This window comes from Callorhinchus milii, unplaced genomic scaffold (assembly GCF_018977255.1).
Source record: "Callorhinchus milii isolate IMCB2004 unplaced genomic scaffold, IMCB_Cmil_1.0 Scaffold2, whole genome shotgun sequence".
In the NCBI taxonomy this organism is placed as follows: domain Eukaryota; kingdom Metazoa; phylum Chordata; class Chondrichthyes; order Chimaeriformes; family Callorhinchidae; genus Callorhinchus; species Callorhinchus milii.
The window spans coordinates 113,100,324-113,126,285 of NW_024704743.1; the positions used below are offsets into that span (position 1 = coordinate 113,100,324).

A 25,962-nucleotide genomic window follows, 5' to 3' on the forward strand; every position below is an offset into this window, starting at 1 on the left:
CTGGCCAAAAGAAAGACATAACAACAAGGAATTTCTGAATTCAGGGTACTTTAAAAAGCAGAATACTTTGGTTACTTCATACTTCTACTGCACATTTTTTTTAAAATACATTTGTTGAGTCAACTCACATGTTGAAATGACAGAAAATGAACCTTTCAACATGTACTTCATCTCTTTCTGCCTTGCTTCTTTAAGTGCACTGGCAAAGATACCTTCCCAACTGTAGAGTTTTAAAAGCTGAAAGAAATAAAACTTTATATGTTAAATAAGAATTGCAATGAATAAACAGTTTTCAATATTTCTTTCATACTATGTTAGCACAATATGTTTTGGTAAAAGGGATTTGACTCCACACACAGAAGAATGTGTAGAGTCAAGAGTGTCTGTCTGTAATAAAGCACTCTGCTAACCAGGTTAGCAGAAAAAAAAAGGTGCTGCACACCTTGCCATCCCATTGTTATTACAATGATGCGCTGTTTCACTCAGGTACACTGTTTAAACTCCCTCAGGATAGTGGAGAAAGAGTCCTACAATTTTCTGGAGAAGAGGCAAAGGGATAGCTGAAAATAGTCAGATTATAATAATAATAATCCTTGCATTTGATATAGCACCTTATCACATCATTGAGTAGTTTCAAAACCCCTCACAGAATAATATAATAATAATTCTTGCATTTGATATAGTGCTTTTCACGTCTTTGAAACCTCTCAAAGTGCTTCACAGAATATATTGCAAAATGGATTGACCGTGTATTTTGAGGGCGAAATGCAGCAACCATTGCGCACAACAGTATTCCACAAACAGTCGTGGATTGAGTGACCAATTTTTTTTGAGAGATTATTATTATTAGGTAGCCAGGTAAACTTAAATGAAGGTACAATGGTAACAGGAACAGTGGAGGATTTTCTTCAGAAAAAGATACATTGGTAATGTTTCGATCTTTAAAAGTGAATGTGTGTGCGTGTGTGAGAGGGGAGGAAACAGAAATAGTGCATGTGAAAAATCCCTATGCATAGATTAAGATGCTGGACAGAGGGTACCTTATACAGGTATAGACGTTTCTAAATGGATTGAAAAGGTAAACTCACTCATACGTTTGGTTACTACTGAGATAGAAGAGGATACAGGTTTAGGTTTATAAGCAAATTTCACGGCACACAGAAGGAAGAATTTCTTTATCCTCTGGACAAATTCCCCTCTGGGTAAGAAATACCCTCTGGGTACAGAATGATTGGAACAAATTATCTGGAAGGCTAGTTGAGACCAGGCTACTGGGCACATTTAAAATCTGCTCAATGCTTTGATGAATGGTGGATATTCTGGATGGTTGATCATCTCTTGTGATTATGCTATTCTGGGTCAACTTTGCCAACACATAATTTGGCTGAAATATCCACTGTCTTCAACACTGTCATTCCTCACTTATTATCCAAGACAGTTTTACTCATGCTTGCTGCATGATTTCTGATTCACTTAACTTAAAATAAAAATTAACACCCACAAAATATTATATATACAAAAATTGTCAAATGACAATCTTTTCACTTCAGTTAAAAGTTTACTAAAAATTGTCCTAATTTTTAGTAAACAATTAACTGAAATGAAAAGATAAAATCATTACTAGGTCAAACAAACAATTTTGAGTTTGGCTTGCTACAGTTTATTGTTAAATTACGGTAGCTGGAAGGGCTACACTAGTTCTCAGGTTATAAAGGGAAAACAGACAAAAATAATCTTGATCATGGAGGCAACATTGGAATGTTTCTTCAATCGCAGGAACTAACCAGCAGGACACACAGTAAAATACTAAACAAGTTTGTCTTAAAATAATAATTACTTTAAATATATATTTAAAAAACACTGTTTCCACTTGAATATGACTGTTTACACTCAAGTGTGAAAGCAGCACAAACAACAAAGGTAGTCTGGAAATGGTGAGTAATTCTAATTATTGTATGGTTATGTTTACCTTGATCCTTTCCTTCTCTGCTCACCATCTACAAATTCCTCTTAATACATACTACTCCCAGGCTGAGAGGGTGCCAGATTACTATTGCTTCCATACAGTCAATAACATAGTCAATTCACTTTACAGTGTGTTCTGTGAAGCTCTTTGGGACGTCCTCCCGATGTGAAAAGCGCTATATCAAATGCAAGGATTATTATTATTATTATTATACCTCTGAGCTCTGGAGCAGGAGGGGTTGAAGAGTTATATTACATAGTGTGACCTGGCACAGAAACAGGTCATTTGACCCAACTACTCTGTACCAACGTTTATACTCCATATGATCCTCCAGCCCTCCTGTTCGCCTTTCCTAAACTCCTCTATTTCCTGAATCAGAATCAGAGCATTTTTCCTTCACTATTAGGAAGGCATCCTTTTGGCATCTCTTTCTCTTCTTCCTTCCCCTACCCCCATCCCTCTCCCGAGCAGACGAGCCAAAATTGGAACATCTCTGGCACAGATTTTTTTTTTAAAATGTGAAAAACATACTCCACTTTCAAAAACAGTACTGAACATGGAGATAATGTAGATACCGCATTGGCTGATGTTTTATGCAATTTTTGATTCACATGGCTGGGCAGTGCTGGATCTGTGGATCTGGGCTTGTTCTACACTTGAACTAGAAATAACCCGTTGTTCCACTAAACAGAATCTGGAAGCGATTCACTTCTACAGTCTGATCATTTCTCACTTTAATGAGCCCTTAAAAGTAACACTTCAGCAGTTTACAAATTAATCCATTCTTCTATTTCACTGGAAATGAGGCATCATACGGGCTCTTATGCTATGGTCAGATCTACACTTAAAAAAACGTAAAATATGATAGCGAACCAAATTTCACACTGATAGTAAATCGGGTTTCATACTGAAATGGCCACCCCATGAGAAGAAAACCTTATTGTAAAACATTTCCTTGCTGCAGAAATTTCGTTCCTCACTTTTTAAAATATTAAATGAAAATGAAATAACACTATATAACTAGTAAAACCCTAAAAGATAAAAAATAAATTCACGATGACAGAAACCCCCCAATTGGAAAATATGCATCTTTGAATTTTGAGAAAGAATAGAATTGGTGTCATATTTCCTCCCACCCACCCTATGGGAGAAAAGCCTGCAGAAACCTTTCAACATGCTTAACAGTATCCGAACTATACAAAGTTCCACATGTGCATGCCACTTACATGTAGAGATTTCTGGGAGGCACCTTGCTTACCTAATCCGGAGTGTATTAGGCAGTATGGGACCTCAGAGCATGCACTGAGGATCTGCTATACTTTAACCACCTAAAACTGCATAGCTTGCCATGGAGAGCAATGTTTGATAGGATTCTTGCTGCTCGTCCAGCTAAGACAGTACTACTTGTTGGGGTTTCCTTTTGCAGGGTTAACAGGAGCCAAGTGGGAAGAATCCCTACTACCAGTAACTTATCTGCCCCTCCAAGTCTTGTTATTGAGTCAGGCTGGCTAGTCTGACATCAGTAGTGCCCCAGAGTACTGTGGGCCTGGGTCAGGAATCAAGACAGCTGAGAACGCCAGAGTGTTGGCTCAATTCCAACATTCCTTTGCCAAGCAAGTCTGCTTGGAGCCAGCCTACTACACTTACCCTGCCCCCTTCTCCCCGGAGGATAATAAATGGAGGGAAAAGAAAAGTGAAAAACAAGTTTATAGCCAGTTTACAGCTGGACCCGTGTTTTAAAGTGGTCCTTTTTACTGAAGATAAATCATTTTTTTTTAAAAAATTAGCTCTTTGATTCGAACCTTTTTTAGGAAGTTACAATTTGAAAATTGATATTTAAATAGAGTTTTAATTCTATTTAACATGCATGAAGTCCAACACAAATAAAAATAAAAGAAAAACTGTGACCGACATCAAACAGTTTTCTCCCAACAATCAGAATTAATAATAAATCAGATCCAGGTATGGTGTTTGCTTTGATTAAGTTTAGGTTAAGAATCTGGAAAGTTTATGAAGTGAGTTTCTTGCACAGAAATGAGTGGTTCATGATTCTTGGAAAGTTACAAAATTCATCCAATATCGTGGACAATTCTCCATCTGGAAGGATGCATCTGGAAGATGCATCTGGAAGCATTGTAATTGATGAGGAAAGGTGACGGTAAAAGAGGTTATTAGAAAGATAATAATAATAATCCTTATATTTGATATAGCATCTTACCACGTCATTGAGACGTCTCAAAGCACTTCATAGGATATTCTGTAAAGTGAATTGACTATATATTTTCTGGGCGAAATATATAGTTTTTGTTTTCGAGATCTGGTTCTTTTTAACGCTATATTCACATCATAAAGTCTAGCAAGCTATATCTCTGCCAAATATACAGTTAGTTACATTCCTAGAACACTATTTTTATGGATGCCCTTTTCTGGTTGACATCATTCAGGGAGGATTGGGAGATATGGAAAACAGCAACATGAGTAGATAATCCTTTGATATCTTCAGTAGAGTGAAACCATCTTTTTCTCAAACATTCAAGAGATTTATAAATATTCTAGAGCTGGAATAACTCAGCCAAAGGTTAAACCCATTAAATCTTCAGTGACAAGGATTATAAACTTAAAAGCAACTGCAAGGTTCTGGTGTTCAGAGAATAAGCTACATTAAAAAAAGGCTGAAAAAAATATAGGGCATTTAACAGAATAAGGGAAAGGCAAGGTGTGCTATAAGTACTGAAAGAGGGTCAATCTAAAAATGTTTGTGGAGTCCTTGTAATCCATGGGCTGAAAATCCATTTCATTGTCCCACTGCACTGCCCGCAACTAGATAAAATTGAATGCCTATTACATCAAAACATCTCAAAGTGCTTATAGATCATGCCTCATCTGGCCCATGTTAGTTTATAACACGAGAGCTTTTGAATTCCAGTTGAAGGTAATTGAAACTACTAGGGAACTATTACGTTTTCTAATGTGAAAAGCAAGGTTATATTTTGAAAGAATGGTTTTGAAGAGAATGAGCAACTGAGGGCTTGGGGTGTGGCCTTCACCTTCCTAACAAGAATACATTCCATAAGTTAGAGCCCTGTACTGTCATCTATTTCTCAATTTCAGGCTTTTAATACTCAATGGAATATAAAGATGTGTCCAAGCAACCGGAACTCTCATACTCAGCTTTCATTACCTTAATGCAATGAAGCATCTCATTGGATTTCTTGATCCTTTCATCTGAACACTCCATAGTTCTTTTCTGAATGGAAGCAAACTTCTTCGAGATAAAATACTGAAGAGGAGCGAGCAAAAGGATGACAGAAATACCCACCAGTGCACTGATGCCCAGCTGAAAGTACAGTAATATCACTGCTAGTACAATCTGAAAGCAAAGCAAAAAGTAATTTATATATTTCACTGCAGAAAATGGTTCATTGTGCACATTAGAGAGCCAAAATTACTCAGTGTGTTAAGGAAAATATTCATTGCTTTAAAATTTAAGAACACACAGAATTTGTTTTAAAAGATTCTCAGTCACTCTTAATTTGGAAAGTGTTTTTCTCCTTTTTTAAAAAGAAACTGACTTACTCAGTTTTCACTTCTAGAAACAAGAAGGTGAGACACCCTACTTGTAGGATATCTGCCTTTCGAGTGAAAAGTGTACTGTTACGCCATAAGGGAGGCAACTCCTGATTCTGCACCCCCCCACCCGGCACACCCACTTCCCTTCTCCTCCCTCCTAGAAATTACTCTGGTCCCATCAATACTTCAGTGTGGAATAATCCTTGAGGTGGAACTCAAACTTTGGAACAGAATCTGTTCCAATTCACAAGATAGGTTTGGATAAAGAAGACTCTTTGATTTTTTTCTCATCTTTCCAAAATAGCAGAACTACTGTTCTTTCATTACAGTACTGACCTGTTCAGTGTTTCATCTTCAACAACCCTTGAGAGTTCAGTTATTTCTCTTTGACAAGTTAAAACAAAAAAATGTTTTAAACATGTCCTTAAATAAATATTCAGTTAAAACATAGCATTGGTTCACCAGCTATTCTGAAATGAATCTCTCTTTCCCTCCACAACACATTCCCAACGTCTTGGCACAACCTCTAAATCACTCAAGTGGTTCAAATTGTTATGTAGACCTCAAGAATATTTGGCCAGGAATCTATCACAAGAACAATTGCATTAGTCTCACTGACTGCTCAGATTTAACAGACTCGACATTTGAAGCAAAGGTTGGCACAAGCACTGCAGCATAAATTCTGGGTCACATTTCTCCATATCGTTACTTCACTCACACCATAGGCTCAATGGTGGCAGCGCAACACCACCAACACAAAATTGCATTTACATAACGCCTTTCATGTCAGGAGGATGTCCCAAGGCGTCGGACAGGCAAGGGTTTGCATCCAAGCTGGGGGTTGGAATCAAGCGGCAGGCATTGGGGAGGCTGGGGGGAAGGATGACCGAAGGCACGATCAAAGAGGAAGGTCTTGAAATGGGCTTTGAAAGAGACAAGGGAGTGGTGAAGCAAAGGAACTCTGGGATGGAATTCCAGAGAGTGGGGGCAGAAAGGTTAAAGGCCTCACTGCCAATGGTGGGATGGGCAGGGGATATTGAACAGGCCAGTATCCGCTAAGCGGAGGCAGTAGGCAGGTTGGTAAGGTTTTAGTAGGTCGCAAAGGTGGGGGGAGCAAGACCATGGAGGGCTTTAAAAGTGAGGATGAGGATCTTAAACTCAATCTTCTGGGGAATGGGGAGACAGTAGAACCAGGTGAGGATGGGGGTGATAGACTCATGTGAGAGAGGACATAAGCTACAGACTTCTGGATAATCTGCAACTTATGGAAGGAAGAATTGAGAAGTCTGGCGAGCTGTGAGTTGGTATAGTCAAGCCCGGGCGTGATGAAAGCATGGATGAGGGCCTCGGCATCTTGACACTACATCAGGCGTTACATCCACTCGGGGCGAGCAATCAGGTCAGAGCGGAGGCGGAGCCTGGGCCTAGCGATCAGCATAAAAGGAGCGGCGGAAGTAAGCACTCGGTCACTCGGGGTGAGCAATCAGGTTAGAGCGGAGCATAAAAGGGGTGGCGGAGGTAAGCGAGCGCCGAAAAAAAGAAAAAGTGACGTAGGTTGACGTAATTTTTTCAACTGCAGAACCAGGGACAAACATCGACAAACTGTCAGAAACCACAACACTGACAGCAAATTAAAACAAAACAAAAAAATATATAGAAAACACTGTGTGAAAAGATGATGTGGCAAGTTAAATGTGAGGTCTGTGACATGTGGGAGATAATGGAGGGCGCCCTGAGCCCGGGTGACTTCATCTGCAGCAAGTGTCTGCAACTCAGGAAGCTCCAGCTGAGAGTAGCTGAGCTGGAAGCCGAGGTGCAGACACTGTGCTTCATCAGGGACAGTGAGAGGTTCTTGGACAGTATGTTGGAGGAAACCATCACTCCCCTGAGGCTCGGGAGATACTTGCATCCAGTTAATGCTCAGTGACAGGGTGTTTTCATCAGTGCTGCAGATAATGGGACCCCTGAGAGAGGGGTGATCGAGCCTTGGAATTCAAACTTGATCAACGGATGTGAGTATTTGATGGACCAGACACCTCAAGAGGTGGTCACCCCACCCCACACACCGAGGGTTCAGACAGAAAATGACTGGGTAACTGTGCAGCATGATAGGAAGAGGGGACAGGCTAGGCAGAATGCCCCCAATAATGTAGCACTCTCAAACCAGTACACTGTACTGAACATTGAGAGTGTGGATATCTCCAGGGAGGACAGTAAAAACCAACGGGTGGAACAGGGTGACATAGGTAACAGGAGTAATGCTGTTGTCATTGGGAATACAACAGTGAGAGGTATAGACCGACGTTTTTGTAACAGAAGACGGGAGTCAAGGATGGTATGTTGCCTCCCTGGTGTAACAGTCTTAGATATCGCAGAAAGGGTGGATAAAATTCTTCAGGGGGAAGGAGAACATCCAGAAGTGGTGGTCCAGGTGGGGATCCATGATATTGGTAAAAAAAGGGCTGAGACTCTACAGGGTCAATATCAAAAGCTGGGGAAGATACTAAAGAATCGAACATCCAAGGTGGCGATCTCTGGATTGCTCCGTGCCTCAGGCAAATAAGTACCAGAATGGCAGGATCAAGCCAATGAATGCTTGGCTGGAGAAATGATCCAGAAAGGAGGGCTTCAAGTTTCTGGATCATTGGGACCATTGCTGGGGCAGATGGGACCTGTATCATATGGATGGGTTGCACCTAAACAGGGCTGGGGCGGATGTGCTTGCAGACAGGCTATCTAATGCTGTTGAGGAGGGTTTAAACTAGTTTTGAGGGGGGAAGGGAATGCAAAAAACGAAGAACTAGAAAATGGAGAAATAAAACAGGGGGGGAAGTGCAGAACAGGTCAAGTCGTTCTTGGAGTGCATGTGCCTAAATGCACGGAATTTAGCAAACAAGATTGGTGAGCTGCAGGCTCAAGTGGTCATAGGGGGATACGATGTAGTAGCAGTAACAGAGAATTGGCTCAAGCAAGGACAGGAATGGGAGCTGAATATTCCTGGCTATAATGTATTCAGGAGAGATAGGGAAGGAAAAAAAAGGAGGGGTGTGGCAATGTTAGTCAAGATACGGTTATAGCCGTGGAAAGGGTCGAGGTGCTGGAGGGCCCCAAAACGGAATCTATCTGGTTAGAGTTAAGGAACAAAAAAGGAGCTGTTACGCTGGTAGGGGTATACTATAGACCACCAAATAGTGGGAAGGAAATAGATGAGCAGATCTGCAAGCAGATCTCAGACAGATGCAAGGCCAATAGAGTCGTGATAATGGGGGACTTTAATTATCCCAACATAGACTGGCAAAACAACAGCGCAAAGGGCAAGGAGGGGGAAATATTCCTAAAATGCATACAGGACAACTTTCTTGATCAGTACGTTTCCAGCCCAACAAGGAAGGAAGCAGTGCTAGATCTAGTTCTGGGGAATGAAGTAGGACAAGTGGAGCAAGTTTCAGTGGGAGAGCATCTGGGTAATAGTGATCATAACATCATTAGATTTAAAGTGCATATGGAAAGAGACAAGGAACCATCTAAGGTAAAGATATTCAACTGGAAGAGGGCAAATTTCAGTGAGTTAAAAAGGGACCTAGCCAAGGTGGACTGGAAAGAAAGATTGGCAGGTAAAACAACTAAAGAGCAGTGGGAAGTCTTCAAGGATGAGATAGCTCGGGGACAAAATAAATACATTCCCACAAAAGGGAAAAGTAGGGCTTCCAAACCTCCGTGGATGACGAAGGTAATTGTATCTAAAATGAAGCAGAAAAAGGAGGCGTATGACAAATGTCAAACCCAAGATACAGAAGACAACCAAATCGAATATAGGAAGTGCAGAAGAGGTTTGAAAAAGGAAATAAGAGGGGCAAAAAGATTATACGAAAAAAGGTTAGCGGGTAACATTAAAGGGAATTCTAAAATATTTTACAAACATATCAAGGAAAAAAAGCTAGTCAAAGGTAGGGTGGGGCCAATTAAGGACCAAGGGGGAAATCTTATTGTGGAGGCAGAGGGCATGGCTGATGTGCTGAATGAGTACTTTGCATCTGTCTTCACAAAAGAAGTGGATGCACCAAATGCCGCAGTATTGGAGGAGAGGGTAGAGGAAATGGATAGGATAAGTATAAACAAAGAGGAAGTACTGAAAAGGTTGACTGTGCTGAAGGTAGATAAGTCGCCTGGTCCGGACGGAATGCACTCAAGGGTACTATGAGAGGCACGAGTATAAATAGCGGAGGTCTTTGGCTACAATTTTTCAATCTTCGTTGGACACAGGAGTGGTGCCAGAGGACTGGAGAGTGGCTAATGTTACTCCCCTGTACAAAAAGGGACAGAAGGACAAACCTGGGAACTACAGGCCAGTCAGCCTAACATCAGTAGTGGGGAAACTCCTGGAGACTATAATCCGGGACAGAATAAATCTTCACTTAGAAGAATATGGGTTAATTAGGGACAGCCAGCACGGATTTGTTAAAGGCAAATCTTGTCTAACAAATCTAATAGAATTTTTCGATGAGGTAACGGAGAGGGTGGATAAAGGTAGTGCAGTTGATGTAGTTTATATGGACTTTCAAAAGGCATTTGACAAAGTGCCACATGAAAGACTTGTAAGAAAGATAGAAGCCCATGGTATAAAAGGGAGAGTGGCAGCATGGATCCAGAACTGGTTGGAAGACAGAAAGCAGAGAGTTGTGGTGAACGGCTGCTTTTCTGACTGGAGGGAAGTGTACAGTGGCGTCCCCCAGGGATCGGTATTAGGACCACTGCTCTTCTTAATATACATGAACGTTCTGGACTTGGATATAGCAAGCAGCATTTCCAAGTTTGCGGACGACACAAAGTTAGGTAGGGTGGTAAACAGTGAGAAGGATAGTAGCCAACTGCAGGAAGACATAGACAGAATGGTAAAATGGGCAGACACATGGCAGATGAGTTTCAATGTAGAGAAATGCGAAGTAATGCATTTTGGTAGAAAGAATGAGGGGAGGCAATATAGGCTGGTAATACAATCTTAAGGGGGGGGTAAAAGAACAGAGAGACCTGGGGTGCAGGTAAATGAATCCTTGAAGGTGGCAGGACAGGTAGATAAAGCTGTAAAAAGGGCAAATGGGATTCTAGGCTTTATAAATAGGGGCATAGAGTACAAGAGTCAGGAGGTTATGATTAACCTATATAAAACACTGGTTAGGCCTCAGTTAGAATACTGCGCCCAGTTTTGGGCACCACACAAAAGGAAGGATGTTAAGGTATTGGAAAGGGTGCAGAGGAGATTTACGAGGATGGTACCAGGAATGAGGGACCTTGATTATAAGGAAAGCTAGAGAGGCTGGGATTATTCTCATTGGAGCAGAGAAGGTTACGAGGAGACCTAATAGAGGTCTTCAAAATCATGAGGGGATTTGATAGGTTGGAAAGGGAAAAACTGTTTCCACTGGTGGGTGTGTTGGTGACTCGAGGTCATAGATTCAAAATAGTCTCTAAAAGAAGCAGAGGGGAGGCGAGAAGAAATTTTTCACGCAGCGAGTTGTTCGAATCTGGAACGCATTGCCTGAAAGGGTGGTCGAGGCCGATTCGATAACTACTTTTAAAAACACGGTGGACGGGTATTTGAGGAGGACGGGTTTGCAGGGTTATGGGGAAAGGGCTGGGGAGTGGGAGTGACATTAATTGCTCTATTCAAAGAGCCGGCACAGACTCGATGGGCCGAATGGCTTCTTTTTGTGCTGTACAATTCTATGATTCTATGATCAAATGCAAGAATTATAACTTCTGAGGCAACTGCTTCATGTGTTAATTCCATAGAAGCATGCTCAAATTTTATTAATTTGTTTTTCATGTGTATTGTGAATACAATTTTTTAAAAAAAAGAAATATGAAAGTAACATACCTGTATAGGAATTGAAACAATGTAGAATCCCAAAAATGCAGCCATCATGATTTGTAACGAGTCTATTGACATGTAATTCATAATTTGACCCACTGTGAGAAGACCTCCACTGAACACCCATACAGGCAGCAATAGAGCCTTTTTGTAAATCATTGACTGAAGAAAGAGCACACAAAAAAAATGGACATGATTGGGGACATTATTAAGTACGTAGATCAGCTGTAAACATGCATGCCAAATTTATTATAGTTATTTCAAGTTATAGCAATTTCTTTAAAGCGAATCCTGTTTTACTGTATTTTGTGTTAAAACTGTTGTGCTGTGAGGACTAGATAGACTCGTCAGACCACCCTAGTTAATGAGGGAACAGGTCTTTCTGCCTATAATTTCTGATGTGAAAAAGTCACAATTGTGAGTGTGCCAGCAAAGGGGACACCTGACCAAGTGGGAGACACTTCGCCACAGGGGAGGGAAAGAAAGAAAATTTTCAAACAAATAGGGGACAAGTCACACAAGCTGCTTCTGTACAAATGCTGGCAGCTGGTAACATAACTTAAATGAGGACGACTGTCTTCCAGTAAAATTAGAATATGTTTAAAATATTATTGATGAACCTGGACTGAACAGTATTCTTGTTGAATTTTAAAAGTTTAATTTATTTCTGATATGCAGGCTTGTCAATCCTCTCATTCATGTTTAACTCCACATTGGTCCCACACTACCGCCCACCCAAATTGTGTAAACAGCCCATATGACTGGTTATCACCTATCATCCTGCTTAGTGGAATTTGAGCCCAGAGTCCTCAACTTTAACACCAGCATCCTCCAAATAGTGATAAATATATTTTAGTGTTTAAAATAAACAAATCAGTCATAAGAGGTATGGAATTCCATCTCAATGGAATGGAAGCCTTGTAAGCCCAGCAATGTTACCTGCCCACCCGGGAGTGGGGTCACAAAGCCAGTTGACATTCATTGCCCACATGCAAGTGAGGACACTGTAAGCCTGTAGACATTTTGTCAGTAAATAGCAAATATTCATCCATATTCAGTCCATTAGATACTTAAAGGTGGTCTCACCTGCAGAGATGCTCTTATATGCATTCCCTCCCGGATAACAATGTAATACGACAGCTGTAAGCAAATGTTCTGAAGGAGCATTGTGGACAGCATCAAGAACGTCAAGATGTAGCCATTACTGATGAATTCCCATACACTCACAAAATATGATCCCTGTGCAGAGAACGGAAGACAATAAAGATCTAAAACACGAGCAAAGTCCTGCTTGGAGCAGAGCTGGCAATCATAAAGCCTTCCTCATAAGCAGAACATGGAGGGCCAGATCAGTCCTGGGAGCAGGGGTTTTTTCCCACTGAGTAGGCCAAACTCATAATGATTATGGTGGTCTTGGCTGGACAAGCAACAGAAAGTTTGCTGGTCAATAATCTCAATGACAAAATATGGGGTTTTAGCGACAAACTCCAGCAGTAACCCAACATACACTCAAGCATACAACCCAAGCCTTGGCTCTTGCCAGTCTGCACCTAATTCTTTCAAGAATTAGGTAAGCAGGTTGTTTCCCCATTCTCCAGAAAGAGTACACATTCCATTTCAGAGCAAAGCATACAAGCAAAGTTCCATGTCTAGGCTGCAAACATAGGTGAATCTCTCAGATTGGTTTGGGTATTTTGAAGCGTGGTGACTGGTTTCCACACGTGTCAGACACCTAGTCCTTTTGCAGAGTTTTCAGGCAGAGCAGCAGTCGAGCACGACAAATGGCTTAGAGATTCCTGGACGGAGGGGAGGCAGAATGGGAAATTTAAGCTCAAGGATCCTGCTTCTCAACACTATCCAATGACCTGGTTGCATTTGTAAGCAAAGAATCCAGAGGGAATCAGACTTTGCTGTGATATCCCCAAATTCTGCAAGAACTCACGTGAGGAAGAGCAACTTGGTTAAGAGAGCTGCCTGTGCTCAAGGAACTGTACTTAGTAATAGTCAAAGCTTTTCTGGGAGAGGTGGGAACAGAGAAACAAGTCATAAATCACAAGCACCAAAACATCTGTAAATCAAGCAATCAGCAGTGAAATATTCTGATCATAATGGAATTAGTCCTGAATACCCCCCCAAAATTCATTTTAGTATTAGACTTAAGATGATTTTTCATTTGGTCTTGAAATTTATAATCATGCAGCACTGTGGAAAATTCTTAAATTCAATCTCAATTTGGAATTAATTCTTTTTAAGAAATTAAAAAAATACTTCCAAATTGAAATGAATTTTCCACCAAAATTCTGCGCAATCTTAAATTATAAGACAAAATACAAGGCCAAGATTAGGTGGAATTTAAGGTTTCTGAGACTTACAAACTATCTCCAAACCTCTGTACTTGAAAGTCGTCTGATAACGCAAGCATTAATTAATATGCAAGAAGACTCAGTCAATACCAGCTCAGAATAATCTACAAAAACCCTTACCTTCTCTGAATACTTAAAGTCATCAGCCACAAATCTCAGAATACCATCAATGCAGAGTGGTGCAATTAATCCTGCCAGATCACCTATAATCTTCAAGACTGCTCCAATCAGGAAAGGCTTGCCGAATGCCTTGAAATAAACTTTTCCCAGATCACCAGACTTCATTCTTTCTGGGGATATAGTTTCCTGAAATTCACAATGCCAAAAGATGCAAAGTACTGGAAAGAAATTAAAGCACTGACACACATACACACAATTGTTCAATGTCTCATGGACTACAGACCAATAATTATGTAAATATTCCTTACCATTTGCTTATCATAAGATCTCTTGAATACTTGAAAATTAGTAAGGCCCATTTCTTGCTAAAAAGAAAAACATAAATTTACAACTCATTAAGTTGTTTAAGGTTACTGTTTACAGATTTTTTTTAAAAAAACTTTACAAAAATGTAACTAAATCCACAGGGAATGTTTGAGCAACTCCTGAAAAAGTAAGTAAATTAGGTTTAAGTTTATCAAGCTTGCAGTTAATCAACAAAATATGTAGATTTCCACCTCTGTCATTCATTTCCTCTTCTGCTGTCACTTGTAATGTAATTACTATCTTCGATTTAATCTATGCCTTCTGATTATTTTTTCATCAAGATGCTAATTTTAATCCTTCTTTCATCCTTTTAGACATAAAATACTTAGTACAATTGCAACAACTTGCATTTATATCACATGGGGTAGCACCTTGGAGTGTTTTAATATAAAACATTTACCTCAAAAAGAAAAATAAACACAACAGTGGGACAAAACATTCAGCCCAATTTTTTTTTACAGTGTTTGCTCCAAGAAGCTATCCATTCTAACCCCAATTCTCTCATACTCTTTCTCTGCATTTAGTTGTCCAATCTAATGCATTAAATGAAACAGCTGTGAAAACAGCTAATCTTAACTAATCTTTTAGAGTTTTTTTTAAGATGTATCTAGCCGGTTAGATAGGGGGGAACCAGTAGATGTAGTATATTTAGATTTTAAAAAGGCATTTGACAAAATGCCACACAAAAGGCTATTGCACAAGGTTAAGACCCACGGGATTAATGGGAACATATTAGCATGGATTGAAGAGTGGCTAACGGGTAGAAAACAGAGAGTAGGGATAAACGGGTCATTCTCGAATTGGCAGGATGTGACTAGTGGAGTCCTGTAGCTCAGTGGTTTAGAGCACTCGCTTTGCAAGTGAGAGACCTGAGTTCAATTTCAGGCAGAGGGCGAAACCTTGGGCAAGTTTCCTTACTCCACTCGCCTAATAATAATCCCTCCAAAAAAAAACAATAATTGGTCATTTTCAATCCATATGACTGTTTGTCGGACATTGCTGTGCGCAATTGGCTGCCGCATTCGCCCACAAACATACAGTCAATTCACTTTACAGTGTGTTCTGTGAAGTGCTTTAGGACGTCCTCCCGACGTGAAAAGCGCTCTATCAAATGCAAGGATTATTATTGTTATTATTATTAGTGGAGTGCCACAAGGATCAGTGCTTGGGTCTCAGCTATTTACAATTTACATCAATGATCTAGACAAGGACATTGAATGTAACATATTTAAATTCGCAGATGACACTAAACTAGGTGGGAGAGTAAGCTCTGAGGATGATGCAAAAAGATTGCAACGGGATATAGATAGGCTAGGGGAGGGGGCGAGTAGGTGGCAGATGGAATTTAATGTGGGGAAGTGTGAAGTTATTCACCTAGGTAGAAAAAATAGAAAAACAGATTATTTTCTAGAGGGGGAGAGATTAGATAGTGTTAGTGTTCAGAGGGATTTGGGTGTCTTTGTACACGAGTCTCAAAAAGTTAGTTTACAGGTGCAGCAAGCAACTAAGAAGGCAAACGGCATGTTAGCGTTCATTGCAAAAGGTTTAGAGTACAAGAGTAGGGAAGTCTTGCTGCAACTGTATAGGGCCTTGGTGAGACCGCACCTAGAGTATTGTGTGCAGTTTTGGTCTCCTTATTTAAAAAAGGACATACTTGCCCTAGAGGGGGTGCAGCGTAGATTCATTAGGTTAGTTCCTGGGATGAGGGGACTGACCTATGAGGATAGTCTGAATAAACTAGGGCTATATTCTCTAGAGTATAGAAGAATTAGGGGAGATCTTATTGAAACATATAAGATTCTTAAAGGGCTGGATAAAGTAGACCTGGCGGTCTGTTTCCCCTGGTAGGAGAATCTATAACCAGATGTCACAGTCTTAAAATTAAGGGTCAGCCTTTTAGAACAGAGTTGAGGAAAGATTTCTTCACTCTCGAGAGTAGTGAATTTATGGAATTGACTACCCCAGAAGGCTGTCGATGCTCAGTCCTTGAATATCCTCAAGGCTGAGACTGATAGATTTTTTAAAAATAGAGAGATTAGGGGATATAGGGATAGGGCAGGTAATTAGAGTTGGGTCTGAAGATCAGCCATGATCTTATCGAATGGCAGGGCAGGCTCGAGGGGCCAAATGGCCTACTCCTGCTCCTAATTCTTATGTTCTTATGTTTTTATGAAAAGCATCAGGTTTGCTTTGCTATGTGTAAATCGAATAAGATAGGCAAAATTGACCAGAAAGCAAAATCTATACTAAGTTTTAAAACTAATAAATTATGTCAAACACTACTGGTGATTTCTTAGAAATATTAAGAAAAATAAACTTTTATTAAAATATATTAAATTGCCCTGGAATTAGATACTTTACAAACGCCCCTTTGAACTCTTTTCTGAAAGGTTTGTAAACTGTAATTCTGCATCAGGTGTTTTCATCCCAAAATATTTGACATGAACATCAACTTGTATTAAAGTTTAAAATGGACAACACCCTTAACTGGAAACAACCTGAGAGAGTTTTCCAAGTGTCTCCATTTGAATTGGGGTATGAGACCCTTCTTTTAACAGCCATGAAATCCACCTAGGAAACAAAAAGAACAGGAAAACATGAAGCACACAATGAAGAAATGTCATTGAGCTTATTGATCTCGATCTTCCACAGACCATACATAAACTACTCTATTTTAAACTCTAAATTAGTCCTGCATATATATTCCATTCCCCAAAATATCAGACAAAATACTCAAAATACTGGCCTGTTCCCCAAGAGAAAAGGCTGGTTTTCCTCCAATGTAGCAATTTGTATTTCTTTACCTAATATCAAGTGATTGCCAATCGTGGTTATAACTGTCCAAAACCCAGGTACGACTTGATTTGATCTGAAGTAAAATTGTACTGCTAGATTTTTCTTGTTATGAAGTAATTTTAATTACAAAAAAAAAGTTCTGTAGCCTGCAGAACAGCCACGCTTCATTAACCAAGCTAGACCTTGCTTCTTACACATACATTGTTCCATTTGTAATTTTCCCCTTCTGTTAACTGCAGTGATTGCTTTCACTACTGAAATGGTGTTGAACAAAATCACAATATGAAGCTAACTAATAGGAATCTTATTAGGGATAAAGTTGGCAAATAGTCTGGAATTTGTAACAATTGATCAACAACAACAAGATTCCATTTATAAAGCGCCTTTCACATCAGGAGGACGTCCCAAGGCGCTGCACAGTTGCGTCATGACCCGAGCAGGGGGGAAATGGTCAGGGTGAGGGGAGGGAAGGGAGGGAGCGAGGAGGGGGGAAATGGTCAGGGGGAGGGAAGGGAGGGGGAAGAGAGTCGAGTGGGGAGCTGAAGGCACGGTCAAAGAGAAAGGTTTTGAGACCGGCCTTGAAGGAGGAGAGGGAGGAAGCAAAGCGAAGGCACTGGGGGATAGAGTTCCAGAGCCTGGGGGCTGAGAGGCTGAAGGCCCGACCACCGATGGTAGGGCGATTGGGGCGGGGGACGTGGAGCAGACCGGAGCCGGAGGAACGGAGGGTACGGGCAGGTAGGTAGGGGGATAGTAGGTCAGAGAGGTAGGAGGGAGCAAGGCCGTGAATGGCCTTGTAGGTGAGGGTGAGGATCTTGAAATCAATCCTCTGGGGGATGGGGAGCCAGTGGAGGCGAGCGAGGGTGGGTGTGATGTGGTCCCGAAGCCTGGTGCGGGACAGTACACGAGCTGCAGAGTTCTGAATGACCTGCAGCTTGTGGAGGGAGGTGGCGGGAAGGCCGGCGAGGAGAGAGTTCCCATAGTCCAGTCTTGATCAAGTCAAATGGACTACAAGTGAGCTGTGGTATAGAGGATTGTACCAACAACTTGTAATAATAATGATTTGGTATAATGCCTCACATCAGAACGACATCTCAAAATGCTTCATAGGGATCTGCTGTGAAGAGTAATGATTGCATATTTTGTAGATCAACATGGCAGCCAATTTGCACACAGCAATGTCTTCCAAACAGCTATGAAGTCAATGATCATTTATTTGGGGCATTGTTGACTCCAGTGTGCCAGGAGAAACTCCCTTCTCTTTCCAAATGACACCGGAACTTTAGCAGCCACCTGAACAGGCAGACAAGCCCTCGATTTAACATCTCAATCAAAGGATGACACCTCCAACAATGCAGTGCTCTCCCAGCACCGTAATGGAGTGTCAACCTGGACAGAGAGGTCAAAGTGCTGCTTAAACCTACAAGCTTCTGACTTCTGATGCAAGAGTACTACCAACTAGCCAGGTTGACTTCAGAATTGAACTAGGTACTACAAATAATAAAACTAATCTACCACTATAAACTACAAATACAATGATGGTTAAGTATTACAGTAGATGGAGTCTGTTAAAAGGTGAGTTCTACTTTACTTACAAAACATAATCCCCTGTTGTATTCTGAGCCACAAGCTGTGGAGTAATAATATAGTCTAATACATTGAGGGAAATGAGACATATTCTAGTTATTTGAAATCAATGATAGCATAGGTACATTTAGCTTGCAATTAATGCTACACAATTATTTGCCTCTTAAGAAATATAAATAAAATTAAAACACTAATGTTCAGCTGATTACAAATTTGTCAAAAAATTAACTCCTTTTGGGTTCCAAATGTCCTGGTTCCATTTTTTTCCTCATTTTGATCAATTCCACTTAATTTGTGCAAAGTAATAAGGTGGATCAATAATAAGAAAAAGACAACGTAATAATAGAGATAAGATTTTTGTACAATATATATTTGGTTCCTGACGGTCAACAGCAAAATCGGATCTTGAGTAAATCATAGAAATTGGGCAATTTTATTGGTACTGGATTCTAATTTTAGGCTTTGTGTCAGTTTGGCTCAATTGGTAGCACTCTCGCTTCTCAGTCACGTTGAGAGTTCAAGTCATATGTCGGGCCTTTAAACTCATATAGTCTAGGCTGACATTCCAATGCAGTGCTGGGGAGGGCACTACAATGTTGGGGAGGTGCCATCCTTTGAATGAGATATTAAACCGAGCTCCTGTCTACCTGTTCGAGTGGACTTTGAAGATCCCATTGCACTATTCAAAAAGAGAAGGGAGTTATTCTCGGTGTCTCAGCCAACAATTCTCCAAATAAAGTTGGGCATTTACTTCATGACCGTTTCTGGAACATTGCTATCTGCAAATTGATTGATGCATTTGCCTACAAAAACACAATCACTACTCATTACGGTATACCATGTGAAGCGCTTAGAGATATCCTTCCGACAAGAAAGGTGTTTTCCCAAATGTAAGGATATTATTTTTAAACACTGAATCTAGGAAGGTACCACTGAACAACAGACATTAATACATCTTAAAGAATACGTATGCTGTACTTACAGAAACATGTTCACTTACGAGTAGGTTATTTGTGAAAAGGTATTGACATAAGGTTGGTGAAACTTTCTGCTTGCATCTTGTAGTTCTAAAGGAGGGACCCGTCTGGAATACCATGGACCAAGGTAACCCTATAAAAGGCAAATTATATCTCGTTCAGCACACCATTTGTCGTGATCACCAGCTATTTTTGTCATCTTTCAATAGGACTTGAATAATTTCAATGACTTCACAAAAGATCATTCAGCAAATTTCCAGCAAAAAACACAATGCGAATGATGCTATGTGTGCCAATAATGCAACTTTGATGAAATGAATGGTTAGCATAATTTTCCTTTGTAATCATACATCAAAGTGTGCTAAATCTATCAAGCCATTAACTTAATAACCTGTAGGGCCACTTCCTCTGGCTCTTCTCCCACTCCAATGGTTTGCCAAACACTTTACCATGCAGAGTCTCTTAAATGAGAAATAATATAAACTATTTTAGCTAATGGAAAATATTTATATATGTATATTATACACACACAAAGCATCCCATAAATTTGAATCAGAAAGATTTGTGTAATTAATCAATTTTCATTAATAGAAACAGTCTCAAACACATTTAGTAAAAATTAAATGTATGCATTTTAAAAAATGTAAAAGAGATAAAAGTCTCACAAATCAAGGTCTTTTATAACTAAAACCATATGGTTAGCTAGTAATCCTACTTCCCAATAATTTTGTTCCTTAAAAACATCTAACCATTAACTCCTAGCTAAAAATTAAAGCAACATGTAAGGTTGAAGCTCATACAAAAAGTTTGTATTGGAAGGTATATATTGTATTGCATAAAAAGCCACATTAGAAGGTACAAAACTAATTATTCAATTAGATCAAAGTTCATTTGGTTGCTATATTTCAGAAACTTATTTTCAATAAGTCTCATCTTGGTGTGAGAATATATTAATGTCAAATATCAAAAGGTTAACTTTGAAAATGAAAGAATTAAGGTGAATTGCCTTCTCACAATACTAATAACTTCTTGTAATTACTTCTGAAACTGAAGCACTTTTGTTGCAATTTCAAGCTACTGAAATTGCATTTTTTCACAGCCCTCTTTATCCACCATCTTTAATAGATGTACATATAAAGGCTCTTGAAAGGTTTCATTACCAGATCCTGTGCATGCACGCACACACAATGTTAAATCAAGACTCAATGAAGGAACTTTATTTCTAAATATCAACCATTTATATACTGTTGAACACTGTATACATTACACTCTGGATTTTGGAGCCGAAAGAAACCCAAACCAGATTCACACATTGTTAATAAAATGTTAGTGCTGGTCATTAATGTCTGATGGACTCACCAGTTGAAAAAATGCGCAGAGCTCCAGAATGATAAACAAGCCATAGACAACCACCAGGATACAGGTGAGGGAAAAGGTCAGATGGTAGATGGTGAGGTTCTTTAAGTACAGCTGATAAACTTTAAACACATTAATGCCACAGGCAGTGGGCCAATGACAGATGAAGAGTAGTAAATACAGGGGATCATTTGCTTTTTCAACTGCATCATAATACATGATTGAAAGGATAGAAGAGAGTAGCTGCACTGCATCTACTGTATAAAGAAATGGTCTATTAATTGTGGAGCGACGCTGTGATAAAATGCCATCCCATAAACAACACATGGACAAAAAAATGTACACAAAAGTTAGTAGCCAGCGACAATTGTGCCATGGAAAATGGACCCAGCCTCTCAGTAAACTGTCACTATGAAACAATGGGGTACGTTTTTTACGTCTCGTCGCAAAAATTCCAAAAATAGAAAATATCACCAATCCAGCATGTAGAAGAATGTTTACACCTTCAGTGAAACACAAGTCTTCAATTAAGTTTAATTCTTTTGATGGAAAGGTAGTATTTTTCTCAGTAACTCCACAAAATAAATTCCAAACATTTTCCATCCTGATTACGTCCTTTCGTTCTCTTAAATGCATTGCTACAATCTCACACTTTTAAATTTAAGTGCTCCAATCAACCTGGAAAGAAACAAAAAAGTAATTAGTGGAAGAAAATACCTGCACAAATCAGATATCAACCTTTATCATACTTGCTAAAGTAACCTAGGTGTTGGCGTTCACTTGTGGGACCTGGTTAGAATTTAACCCAGACTGGATGCTTGACAATCTCCTCTATTGTTTAGTTACAAGGCTCTGAGTGAAATGGACCCTTAATTTCCTACTAATTGACATTGGGTTTTAATGTAGGAGAAGCAACATTGCTGCTAGGACAATTAATAATAATCCTTGCATTTGATAATAGCGCTTTTCATGTGCAAAGTGAGTGCTCTAACCACTGAGCTACAGGACTCCACAGTATGGTTTTTAGGTGGTCCCATGTTGTTGGTTTCTGCTCTGTACCCAACTCAATGGAATCATCTGTGAAGGGCAGTGGCTACAACCAAGAAAATACTTGGACTAGAAGCATACAACAGGGAAAGGTAGTCAGCAGCTACCTCTACTGATCAAAAGGGTTGTCTGACTCTCCAATACATACAATCAGGAACAAGTGTACTGACCACCAATCTCCTGAATGGAAACAACACACAACAAGGCAAGATAAACTCGAAAACACAATTAAAGAGGCCACTGAGTGGCTGTTGTTTGTTTCACTGAAGTAAGGGGATCTGCACATTACAATATTGCAACATAGTAGAGGATACTTTATTCTGCATCCAACTGCTATAACAATGGACGTGGAAGTTCTTAATCTGGTCATTGGTACCCAAGTACAAATTAGTATAACACCCAGCACTAAAATCAATTTCAACAATTTGCATTTATATAGCGCCCCTCATGCAGGGTAGGTTCCCAGAGCACTTGACAGTGGTGGAGTACGACGCTGAGCCGGGGAGAGGTGACCGTAGGCATGGTCGAAAAGGAAGGTCTTCAGGCGCAACTTGAGGATGGGGAAGGAGGGGCCAAAGTGGAGGGTGTTCCAGGTTTTCAGGGCAGAGTGGCATGAGGGACAAGCAGAAGGCTGGAATAGTAGCCAAATCAACCAATTCTAGACTTTGCTTTTATTCTTTATCAAAGCTAAACTACTAGTTTCATTCCTTTCTTCATTCATTTTGTATTCCTCTGGTCAGAATGACCTGAGATTGCTACTTTGGCCTACCATTTGGTTACTAGAATGTGCCTTCCCGCGAAGGATGAGAGATAACAGAACACACATTTTGGTGTAATCTTTATCCCATCACACAGTGAAACAGATTAAACGGAATAAATCAGCCTTTGATTGTAACATTTACCTCAAAGGCTAAGTAAAGTAACAAAATAAAGTGATGTGGTTTGTAACCTAAATAAATAACTAGATGAACCACAACACCAGAGAAATTTAATGTTAGAATCATTCACAGTACTGTAGTCCAGCAATGGCAAGCACTGGTTCTTTCCCCCCCCTCAAGGATTTAAAGAATTCAGAACAGGCTGCAATTTGCATTCGGCAATGTCCCACAAACAACCGTGAGGAGAATGAACAATTTTATCTGGGGGATTGTTGGCTAGGACACCAGGATTAAGTCTCTTCTCTTTTCAAGTAGTGCGAAAAGGTGGAATCTTTAACATCCACCTCAGCAACCAGTTCAATTTAATGCCTCATCCAAATATAGGCATCTCCAACTGTGCAGCCTAACCCCAGCATTGCATTGGAGGGTCAGCTATATGAATTCAATGCCCAAAGTGGAGCTTGAACCCACAACCTTCTACTCAGGGTGAAAATACTGCCAATTGAACCAGGCTGACACCTGAGAAAGTCACATTGTTCTTTGTAGGCCGACAATGCTCCTACTTTTCCTTTGGCCATTACTTTATTGTACATGCAACAGCATGAGAGCCCATGAGGTATATGCAGTAAGTCACCCCCTTCCCTTGGCAGTGGTAAGTGATGGTGTGATGATTCTCCTGCACAAAAAAACCAATTGTTAATTTAGAGCCAAATTAAGGATAGGGAATAATGCCTCAAGAATTGGGTTGAGATTAATTTTGCTTGGATCAAGGGATAATAATATACTGTACTAACAATATAGCACAATATATTTCTGTGGTATTGGAGCCTGTTATGGACTCATGGACAATGTATACATACAAGTATACACAACATATTACATTTGTATACAGTATTATTCACCAAGTGTAAATCAGTACATTCCACAATGCTAATAAAACAGCACAAAGCATACACAGCACTATAAATTAACTATTTATTAATAAGTTCAAATACTATACAAAATAATTCTGAACTCATAATACTAAGGAAAACAGAGGGGAACTTTATTCTTCAGCTGGCTGTGCAAGAGAGTATTCAGTGCTAGTGCTACTACCTCAAAATTGAAAAGCATTCTCATTTCCAGCATAGTCTTCTATCCATTTGAGAATCACTTTTTTTAAAAAGAGACTTGTGAATTTCTTTTCATACTACTTAGCTATCGCCTCTTACCTGTGCAGGAGAATTGCAGCGGATATAACAGTATCCTTAGGTTAAGGTGCTCACTCTTTATCCATGTACTTTATCCAGTCACATAAATCGTACTTCCTTGAGAAATTTTAGGAAAATCAACATTTTATTTGCCATCAGCACATGCATACAATCTATAACCCTCTTTTCTCCTTTTCCTCTCCCCTACTTCCTGTTTTATATGAGATCATTAGGACAATCCCAGATTATGCAACAACAACAAAGTTACATTTCTTTAGCGCCTTTCATGTCAGGGGGACATCCCAAGGCGCTGGATAGTCAATGATTCAATGCTTGAAACCTTCAGATATGGCATCATGTAGCACTATGCCACTCAACAATCTGAGCCTCAAACAGATGAAGATGAGCCACAGTGCTGCATAGTAACACCCAGTCCTAATAATAAGCACAATAACTTCATAGAATCATAGAATCATACAGCACAGAAAGAGGCCATTCGGCTCATTGCATCTGCGCCCAGTCCTAAAAGAGCAATCCAACTCAATTCCACTCAATCCCACAATCTTTCAATCCTCTTTGGACACTGGAGTGTTTTTTTTTTCAGTTTTGAGACGTCTAGAAGACGTAAAAAGCGCTATATCAAATGCAAGGATTATTATTATTATTATTATGGATTCATGTTGACACAGTCCCTTTAATACCTTTAATACCATGGGCTTCTATTTTGTTTACAAGTCTCTTATGTGGCACTTTGTCAAATGCCTTTTGAAAATCCAGATAAACTACGTCTACTGCACTACCTTCATCCACCCTCTCAGTCACTTCATCAAAAAATTCTATTAGGTTTGTCAGACACGATCTGCTTTTAACAAATCCGTGTTGACTGTCCTTTATTAAACCATATTTTTCTAAGTGAGAATTTATATTGTCCCGGATTATAGTCTCCTGAAGTTCTCCTGCTACTGATGTTAGGCTGATTGGCCTGTAGTTCTCAGGGCTACCCTTCTGCCCCTTTTTGTACGGGGGAGTAACATTTGCAAACTTCCAGTCCTCTGGCACCACTCCAGTGTCTAAAGAGGATTGAAAGATTGTGGCCAGAGCCCCCGCTATTTCCATCCTTGCTTCCTTCAGTAACCGAGGACTTGCACTTATGTAGCACCATTCACATCAACACAACTTTGTTTGTTTACTGCTTTCTACAAATACACCGTCATTACAATTTATGGAACTTTGAAATACTTTGAAACGTTTTAACAAAATGTTTTACAGCAATTACTGCTATTGTCACAATGTTTTTTGTTTGTCACAAACACAGAAGTCAATTTTGCACACATCAAGGTTGCACAAATAGCCATGACCAATGACAAATATCTGGCTTCTTCTATGTTTTAAATAGCACAATCAATTCTACGTCTGCACCCTTTTGGGGCAATGCATTTCATACAACAACAAATTACATTTATAGAGCGCCTTTCATGTTGGGAAGACGTCCCAAAGAGCTGAACAGTCAGGTGTCGGGACCCGAGCATGGGGGAGGGGTGGTGTAGGGGTGAGGGAAAGCAGAGAGGTGGGAGGGAGACCAAAGGCACAGTCGAAGAGAAGGGTCTTGAGACCGTCCTTGAAGGAGGCAAGGGAGGAAGCGAGGTGAAGGGATCGTGGGATGGAGTTCCAGAGTGTGGGGGCAGAGAGGCTGAAAGCTCGGCCACCGATGGTAGGGCGGATCAGGCGGGAGACATGGAGCAGGCCGGAGCCCACTGAACGGAGGAGCGGGCAGGTTGGTAGGGAGTCAGAGAGCTAGGAGGGGGCAAGGCCATAGATGGCCTTAAAGGTGAGGACGAGGATCTTGAACTCGATCCCCTGGGGGGTGGGGAGCCAGTGGA

General features: G+C 40.2%; 1 protein-coding gene across 1 annotated transcript in view; it reads right to left on the reverse strand.

The window, feature by feature from the left end:
- LOC103174567 (ATP-binding cassette sub-family C member 9) overlaps positions 1–24,362 on the reverse strand; it is a 93,736-nt gene extending 69,374 nt beyond the window's left edge. Inside the window, exons 1-10 of the mRNA XM_042331689.1 lie at positions 24,104–24,362; positions 20,971–21,645; positions 19,635–19,744; positions 16,753–16,825; positions 14,197–14,253; positions 13,889–14,074; positions 12,492–12,644; positions 11,412–11,567; positions 5,148–5,336; positions 129–237 (exon numbers count right to left, since the gene is read on the reverse strand). Of these exons, the coding sequence (XP_042187623.1) occupies positions 129–237; positions 5,148–5,336; positions 11,412–11,567; positions 12,492–12,644; positions 13,889–14,074; positions 14,197–14,253; positions 16,753–16,825; positions 19,635–19,744; positions 20,971–21,603 (1,666 nt within the window). The 5' untranslated portion in view covers positions 21,604–21,645; positions 24,104–24,362. The remainder of the gene's footprint in view (positions 1–128; positions 238–5,147; positions 5,337–11,411; positions 11,568–12,491; positions 12,645–13,888; positions 14,075–14,196; positions 14,254–16,752; positions 16,826–19,634; positions 19,745–20,970; positions 21,646–24,103) is intronic.
- Between the last annotated feature and the right edge of the window lie 1,600 nt (positions 24,363–25,962).